The sequence below is a fragment of the Drosophila suzukii genome (genome assembly GCF_043229965.1).
Source record: "Drosophila suzukii chromosome 2 unlocalized genomic scaffold, CBGP_Dsuzu_IsoJpt1.0 scf_2c, whole genome shotgun sequence".
NCBI lineage: Eukaryota > Metazoa > Arthropoda > Insecta > Diptera > Drosophilidae > Drosophila > Drosophila suzukii.
In genome coordinates, this window is record NW_027255896.1 from 7,956,858 (window position 1) to 7,965,930 (window position 9,073).

A 9,073-nucleotide genomic window follows, 5' to 3' on the forward strand; every position below is an offset into this window, starting at 1 on the left:
CCAATCTCCATCTCCCTTTCGTCCCGTTAGCTGAGTTCGGGTATCTGATAATCGAGGCACTTGACTATAACGTTCTTCCTTGTTATATACGTTACTCGTAGAGTAAAAGGGTGTACTTGATTCGTTGGAAAGTATGTAACAGGCAGAAGGAGGCGCTTCCGACCCCATAAAGTATATATACTGGTTAGAAATATAAACGATTTGTGTGTGGACTGTATGTAATTTTTATTCTTGACGGTTTCGAAGCCTATTTGATACTGATCTGAATTTCACAAAAAGACGCCGACGTAGCGGCGTTGCCAGAAACGAAAAATGGTATATATATATATGTATATCGATATTATATTACATAGGACAGAGATGGCATTATGCGCCTAATGATGAGAGATTAGTAAAGACTGCAACCGTTCAGGAACATCCCGGCCCGCCCTGAAACACAGTTTCTGAACTGGGCAAAACGGCAATCTTCGTGATTGGTCTGGTCATCTCTCCTGTTGATGTCTTCAGCTTGACTGCTCGAACGAGGTTGTCCTTCCCTGGATAGGTTTCCATAACCCGTGCGATATGCCACGATGCTGGTGGCGTATTGGACTCCTTAACGAGAACTACATCATCAATCGAGAGGTTGGGTGTTGAAGTGGTCCATTTTGGACGTTGTTGCAGAGAAGTCAGATACTCCTGATGCCATTGTTTCCAGAATCCTTGAAGCATAGCCTGGATGCTTTGCCAATATCCTAATCGACCCACAGGGATGTGGCTTAAGTCAGGATCTGGCACGGTTGTTAACGGTCGCCCAATTAAGAAGTGGGCGGGTGATAAGTAGTTGTCTTCGGTATCAGATGTGTAGCATAAGGGGCGTGAATTTATCACTGCGCTGATTTGAGCAAGCAAGGTGCGCATTTGCTCGAAGGTGAGCGTTGAGTTGCCGGTGACTCGGCGCAGATGCAGTTTGACGCAGCGAACTGCCGACTCCCATTTCCCTCCCCAATGAGGAGCTCTGGGGGGAATGAGTACCCACTGAATTCCGTCATCCGCCAAAGTGGATGTGACGATGTCCTTATGTCGTTGTGATGCAAGCAATTCTTGCATTTCGTTGAGGGATCGCTTAGCTCCAATAAAGTTTGTTCCGTTGTCGCTGTAGATCTTGCTACACTTGCCACGTAGGGATGTGAAGCGGCGCAAGGCAGCCAAGAAGGTTTCTGTTGTCAGGTCTGTGACAAGTTCCAGGTGTATGGCCGAGGTGACCATGCAGACGAACAGGCAAATGTAGCCCTTGCTGATACGTGGCTTCCGAACTTTGGCATCCTTTAGAAGGATTGGACCTGCATAGTCGCAACCAGTATTGACAAATGGAAGGGCTTGAGTGACACGCACGCTGGGTAAATCAGCCATTTGTTGTTGGGCGGTGTGGTGGCGCTGACGAAAGCAGGATAAACAGTCGTGTGTTATTCTGCGAATGAGATTACGTGCTCCAAATATCCAGAATCTCTGCCGAACGATTACGAACAGGGAAGAAACGCCAGGGTGAAGATTTACTCGGTGCTCGTGTTCCAGGATCAGCTTCGAGATTCGGTGCGTTTTTGGTAGCAAAACTGGGTGTTTTGCCTCTCGTGACAACTGCGATTGGTGCAGTCTTCCGCCTACCCTCAGCAAATCGTTTTCGTCTATCATTGGTGCAAGTTTGACCAGCTGCGATCGGTTCCTTAGGGGTTTCTTGGCAAGGAGCAATTGGTAGTCTTCGTGGAAACAGCGTTGCGCGTGTTTTATACAAATGATCCTTGCTGCCTTAATCTCTTCAAACGTAAGCGCTTTCGAGGTCCTATCGCTGGACGGGTTTTGTGTGCGTTGAATGAATCGCTTCACATAGGCGACAATGTGAACGAGCTTGAGCCAAGAAGAAACTCGTGCGATCAGCTCATCGAGTAGATGAACCTGAGTTGCAGCAGCCACGGTAGCCAAACAGTTGGACTTGACTTCTCCTTGAATGCGTTTGTCTGAAAGAGATAATCCAAAACGTGAATCGTTCAACTTTACCAGGTATTGATCTTTGTCCCGAAGCCACAAAGGTCCATTCCACCACAAATGGAAGTCGATGATGTCAGCAGCCATCAGACCTCTGGAAGCGCAGTCAGCTGGGTTTGATTTGGAGTCTACGTGCCGCCAGGCCTTCCTAGGAAGAGTGTCAAGGATTTCCGAGGTTCTGTTTCCAACAAAGGTCTTTAGTTGGGCTGGTGCATAAGATAACCAGGAGAGCACTATTGAAGAGTCGGACCAGGCAAAAACAGTTATGTTCTTGTGGCGTAATCCAGAAGAGATCGAACGAACGAGTTGGCTTAGAAGAAGTGCTGCGCAAAGCTCCAGGCGTGGCAAAGATTGTTGTTTCAGTGGCGCCACCCTTGTCTTCGCAGCCACAAGGGACACCGAGATGGATCCGTCGACATTTGTAACTCTGCTGTACACCACAGCAGCATACGCCTTGGTTGAGGCATCCGAAAATCCGTGAAGTTCGATATTGTCTGCGTCGTTGGCAACGAAGCGTGGTAATTGGAATTTTTGTAGAGTGTCTAGGTCTGCTCTACACTTCAGCCAGTTGTCCGCTAGTTTAGTTGGAAGCGGGTCATCCCAATCCAAGTTTAAGAGCCAGAGTTTTTGGAAGGTAATCTTAAATTGGATGACAATGGGTGCCAAGAGTCCGAGAGGATCAAATATCCTCGAGACGTCGGACAAGACTTGTCTCTTTGTGCAGTCAGGATTTGCTGCTAGACCAATGTTGTACGTCAGAATGTCTTTTCCAGGATCCCAGTATAGTCCGAGAACCTTAACTGGCGAAGGTTGTGCGTTGGTATCATCCTTTTGTATAAATGAGGTATTTGATACCCATTTCCCGAGTTCCAGATTTGCGCACGACATCAGCTGAATCAACTCGTCTCGGTTTCGACGTAGTTCATCCTCATTGTTTGATCCAGTAAGAACATCATCTACATAAAAATCCTCCAGTAGGATTTTTGAAGCATTCGGGTATTCGTCTTGATGATCCACAGCGAGTTGTTCCAGCACTCGTACCGCCAGGAATGGTGCACATGACGTTCCGTAGGTTACAGTGCACAATTGGAAATGCTTGATCGGATCGGATGGATCCTCTCTCCAAACGATCTTCTGATAGTTTCTGTGCTTTTCGTTTACCCATATTTGGCGGAACATTTTAACGATGTCCGCTGAGAATGCGAACTTGTACATTCGAAAGCGTAGGCACACAGCAAATAGATCGCGCTGGATGCTGGGCCCTGTGAAAAGAGTGTCATTTAAGGCCTTACCATTAGCGTCGCGAAAGGATCCATCAAAGACCACTCGCAGTTTTCGGCCTAGCACTGGGTGATGGGGAAGAAAGAAGTGACTCCCAGTAGCGATTTCCTCTGGCGGCACCTCACGCATGTGCCCCAGGTTGATATACTCTCGCATAAAGTATACGTACTGTGTCCGCAGCTGCTCGTTTTGTTGTAGTCGTCGCTCCACCGATTTGAAACGTTTAAGAGCTCCATGTAGAGTTTCTCCGAATTCAGGACTTTCCGTGTTGAATGGAAGTTCAACGATATACTTCCCGTTTTCATCCCGACTGTGGGTGGCGAGAAAGTGCTTCTCGACCTGATCGTCTTCCGGTTCCAATTTTGTGTTGCTTTGAACGTTTTCCAGTTCCCAAAACTTCTGAAGCGTGTTGTCGATATCCATGGTTGTGGTTAGTGCAACAGCGTTGCTTGCGTTCGATGTGATGAGTGAAGTGATTACCCATCCGAATACCGAGGAAATAGCGATAAGATTACCCTTGTTGTCGTACATCTTTCGTCCTGTGAACACTGACCATACGTGTTCGCTTCCCAATAGTATATCTACTGGGGTGTTTGCGTTGAAATGTGTATCCGCCAGCTGCAGATCCTTAAATACCTCGAGTGTCGATGCGTCGATATTTTGACGTTCCAGAGATGAGGTGATTCTGCCTAGCACGTGGGCATAGACAACCAAACGATCATCAGATATGCGAGACTTGATTTGCAGCGTGCTGCATCCCCTTGTCGTGTCTGCTTTTACGGAAGAGATTCCCGTAACCAAAATGCGTGATGCCGACCGTGTCAATCCGAGAGCTTGGATGCAACGCTCAGATACATAAGATAGCTCTGATCCTGTGTCCAATAGAAGACGGCATGTTACGTGGTCACCTTTCGCGTTTTTAACATACACCATAGCAGTTGGTAATATGCTCCGTTTGAATTCCGTTTGATGTGTAGATTTTGCAGTGCCTTGTGCACATACAACCGTTTGGGTGCCCGCTCCTTGGGCCACATGACTGAGTGTCACTGAGTTTGTGTTAGACGCGCTTAAGTTTTGCTCGTCTCCCTCCGCTATCTGGGCAAGATTCCCACTAGCCTGTGGATTCGGTTGAACATGAAGAAGGGAGTGATGATTTCCTTTGCATTGCCTGCACTTGTATGTTGACTTGCACCTGTTGACCCCATGACCAGGTCGCAAGCAGTTGTAGCATAGTGATTTCTCCTTCACAAATGATCGCCTCTGCAGTCCAGACATATCCAGAAACTGCTGACAGCCATATAGAGTGTGTTCCGTAGAACTGCATTTGGTGCAGCCACTACTCTCAACCGCAACCATCGAGTGTGTGATCCGTTTTGGCTTTTCAGGATGTGTTGTTGTCTTGCTTCCAGTCGCAAGCTCCCTTTTGCTCAGCTCCAGTTCCTCGCAGCGAGAATCGAGAAACTTGAAGAATTCCTCTAGAGTGGGCGAATCGGTCTCCATGCTGCGCTCAATCCACCTGCGCCGTGTGTCAGCGTCAAGTTTCTCTAGGGCTAGATATATGATCCAACAATCGCGTCCCGTCTGATTCACCGCATCAAATCCACGAACAATTTCGTTTGCTCCGTCCGAAACCTTCCGTAGAACTGTTGCATCGATCTTTGTAGTTGCTGGCAGGCTCATAAACTGTTCCAAAAACGAGTTTACAATGTGCCGTGGACGATTGTATCTTTCCTTAAGACGTTCCCATGCAGTGTTGTAAGCCGTGTCCGTAATTGCCAAGTGTCGAACCAAGTTGGCAGCCTCATCAACGAGTAGTGTTTTTAAGTGATGGAACTTCTGGGTGTTGGACAAATGCTGTTTGTTATGAATTGTGCTTTCATATATGTCTTGAAAGGATGGCCACTCTGTGTAGTTGCCCGAGAACCGTTTTGATTTGAATTCGCCGTGAGTACCGAGTTCCGAGAATTCGCTAATGTGACGTCACCACCAACATGATCTGGCGTGTTCGGTGTGTTCTGACTTACAGCAAGTCGCTCGAATAGTTGTTGGTTTTGGTGCAGCAAGTTTAAGATTGCATCGTTGTTTGAGTGTAGCCCGTTGCTGCCACTCGCACCGCTTGTAGATGTCCCCGGTTGTAGGTCATTACTCCTTTCCTTGAGAATAGCGCTTGCCCTTAGGTATTTTGCTTCATAGACCGCATTGTCAATCTCCGGATCGACATAGCCTTCCACTTCCTCGTGAAGCGCAATGCAATCGCTAAACTGGTTGAACTCCTTCCAAACTTCGTTGAGAAGATCTATCCGTGTGGTGATCTCTGTGTGTGTAGCGATCTCCGTGTGTTCAGCCCATGCCAAGACACGTGTGATGTTGGCCTTGAGTCTGGCACGGCTCTTTACTAATGATTTTAATTGTTCCATTGCAAACAATTACCAATTGAGAATCAAAGCACTTCAAAACTGTCCAAGAATCCGGAACGATGGACCAGCAATATGGTTAGAAATATAAACGATTTGTGTGTGGACTGTATGTAATTTTTATTCTTGACGGTTTCGAAGCCTATTTGATACTGATCTGAATTTCACAAAAAGACGCCGACGTAGCGGCGTTGCCAGAAACGAAAAATGGTATATATATATATGTATATCGATATTATATTACATAGGACAGAGATGGCATTATGCGCCTAATGATGAGAGATTAGTAAAGACTGCAACCGTTCAGGAACATATACCTTTGATCAAGATCACTACCCGAGTCGAACTAGCATTGTCTGTCTGTCCGTATGAACGCTGAGATCTCGGAAACTATAAGAGCTAGGCTATTGGGATTTGGCAGAGTGCAACGCCCACTCTAACGCCCACAAGCCCCCAAAACTGGCTTCCACAGTTTTGATGCTAAAAAAAAAAAAAAATTTTTAACTGAAATGTAATCTTTTCATCAAAACCTATCGATTGACTTAATAAAAAAATTTGCCACGCCCACTTAAAGGCCCACAAGCCGCCCAAATAATTCAAAAATCTACCATAAATAATGTCAAAGTGGTTTTAAAGTGTTATCGTCATAATCTTAAGGCACAATGGCTCGAATTGGACAATTGTTGGCATGAAGTTGCACATTGATATTCAAAACAAAATATCATTTAAATTTTTCGTAAATATTCTAAAATGTGGGTGCTTGACGCGATAGAGTTTAAAAAGTTTTTAAAAATATTTATTTTTCGAAAGGCACTTTCAAAAAATGAATCGATCGTCACTATATCCCACAATCCCATACTGTATAGGGTCGGAAGCGCTTTCTTTTGGTTTCTTGTATTATGTTTGGAATCCGAAGGCTACAAGCATTTTATTCACCGCCACTCGACTTCCACACCACAACGGCTTTCTGATTACGAAAATTATTATTTAAATGCGCTTATGAGCATAAAATGTGAATGATCAGGTCCGACAGCGGGCCAGGTTAAGGACACTTTCAGTCAATAACATTCCCCTCCCAACTGCTACCTACGTTACAATGGAGCATTATAGTCGGACTCTAGCGTAGGCGTATTTGCATCTTCTCGCCGCCAAGGCCTTATTCACCACAGAGGAGCAGTCGAGGCTTAACAAGTCTGACACGTGCCTGCCTTTAATTTGTTTACAAATCACTTCAGATTCCTTACCCGCACGGATACGGACTTACGGTGGTGTCAATCTTCTCAACCCCTGATTCACACGAAGACTAAGGGTAGGATTGCCTCAGATTTCTTAACATAACATTTTTCATTTGTATGAAGCGTTTTACTTTCTAAAATGGTTTTACCCTTTCTTTTCACGCAAAATGTTTTGCTTTTATGTATTTATATTATTTATACAGATATCTGATCGATAAGTCGATTCTCCCTTATTATACCTTTTACTCGAAGAAGGGTATACTACATTCGTCGGAAAGTATGTAACAGGTAGAAGAAAGCGTTTCCGACTCCATCTGTCCGTCCGCCCGTCTGTTCTTATGAAAGCTGATATCTCGTAAACTGTAAGAGCTGAAATTTTGGGAAGTGGCATGTAGGTTCTTGGGCTCCCTGCACAGTGCAAGTTTGTTTCAGCAGGGTGCTACGCCCACGATCGCCCATAATGCTACAACCCGTCTAGCGTCTTTATTATACCCGTTACTCGTAGAGTAAAAGGGTATACTAGATTCGTCGGAAAGTATGTAACAGGCAGAAGGAAGCGTTTCCGACCCCATAAAGTATATATATTCTTGATCAGGATCACTAGCCGAGTCGATCTAGCCATGTCCGTCTGTCCGTCTGTCTGTCCGGATGAACGCTGAGATCTCGGAAACTATGAGGGCTAGGCTATTGAGATTTGGCGAAAAGATTCCTGAGCTTCTTACGCAGCGCAAGTTTGTTTCAGTAGACTGCCACGCCCACTCTAACGCCCACAAACCGCCCGAAACTGTAACTTCTACAGTTTTTATGCTAGATAGAAAATTTTAACTGAAATGTATTGTTCTCATCAATACCTATCGATTGACCTAAAAAAAAATTTGCCACGCCCACTTAAACGCCCACAAACCGGGAAAACCTGTGACGCCCACAATTTGCATGCTAGATAAAAAATTTTAACTGAAATGTATTGGTGTCGTCAATACCTATCGATTGATCCAAAAATAAATTTGCCACGCCCACTCTAACGCCCATAACGCTTAAATCTGTCTACCGCTGGTAGGTGGCGCACTTTAATCTCGCTTTCCTGCTTGTATATCTCCATTTTCCTTTGAGTAACGGGAATCTGATAGTCGATGTACTCGACTATAGCGTTCTTCCTTGTTTTTTCAATATTTTTTAAGAATGTAAATGAGATTTTTATTTTTGTTTTTTTTTGTTTTATGAATACTCATCTTAATTCAAAAAGGTATTAAAATCGGACCATTCATTAAAAAATTATAACCAAACAATAATAAATAATTAGCAAACACAATAGACAGCGAGAGGGACGGAGATATATTTACAAAGAAAATCGGCTGCGTACAAAATTTCACTAGCGCCAGTTATGGTTCACGATAACGCGTGTGAAATCTCGTAAGAAGCCGATAAAAATGAACGATATGTGGAATAACGGGTATCAGGTAGACGAGGGTGGCGACTATAGCGTTTCTCTAGTTTTTATTTTAATTTTTTTTTACTTTAATTTAAAATACAAAACTTCATAATTCTTTTACATGTTTATTCGATTTTTAGTAGTGTTTTAAAGTTTTTTTATGTTTTTTTTTTTTACAAATATTTTTTTGTATTTTTATTTAAATGTTTCCATTTCCTTTTCCTGTACTCTTCATCAAACAAAAACACTTCCTAACGAGGTACAAATCTGAGGTCGATCGCACATTCAACAACCACAATTTCTGATATCAACTTTTGTGACAAAAATGTTTTATACTATCTACTAAATAAATACAAATACTTTAGTAGTTCACAAGTTAAGGGTGTACGAAATCTAGGTTTTTCTTTAGCTGTTTTTTCGTCAAACTAGCGAGTAAAGCTGTTTAACTTAATTCCAAAATTTCCAGGACACTAAAATAACGTTATCGACAAACTGACAAACAAAATAAAATTTTTATTCTGAGAAGTCCCCCAAATTCTTGTTTTGATTATAACTTTTAAACGGAGCATCAACAAATTAGGTGTCATTCGGCGCGTATTTTAAGTCAAAATACAACTATACTAATGAACTTGTGCCTGTATCCCCAACGGCCCCAAGAGATCAAATTTTCTAAACACTTCCACTTTCAGCGC

At 43.8% G+C, this 9,073-nt stretch overlaps 1 protein-coding gene across 1 annotated transcript; it reads right to left on the minus strand.

The window, feature by feature from the left end:
• Positions 1–408: 408 nt before the first annotated feature.
• LOC139354282 (uncharacterized) lies at positions 409–5,720 on the minus strand. The gene is made up of 2 exons (XM_070998502.1): positions 5,328–5,720; positions 409–5,157 (listed from the first exon to the last, which is right to left on the minus strand). The coding sequence occupies exons 1-2, from the start codon at positions 5,718–5,720 to the stop codon at positions 409–411; spliced, it is 5,142 nt and encodes a 1,713-aa protein (XP_070854603.1).
• Positions 5,721–9,073: the final 3,353 nt, after the last annotated feature.

Coding starts and splice junctions, on each gene's coding strand:
- LOC139354282 (XM_070998502.1), bottom strand. CDS start 5,720: ATGGAACAATTAAAATCATTAGTAAAGAGCCGTGCCAGACTCAAGGCC. Junction 5,158..5,327: donor AACTATTCGAGCGACTTGCT/GTAAGTCAGAAC, acceptor CATAACAAACAG/CATTTGTCCAACACCCAGAA.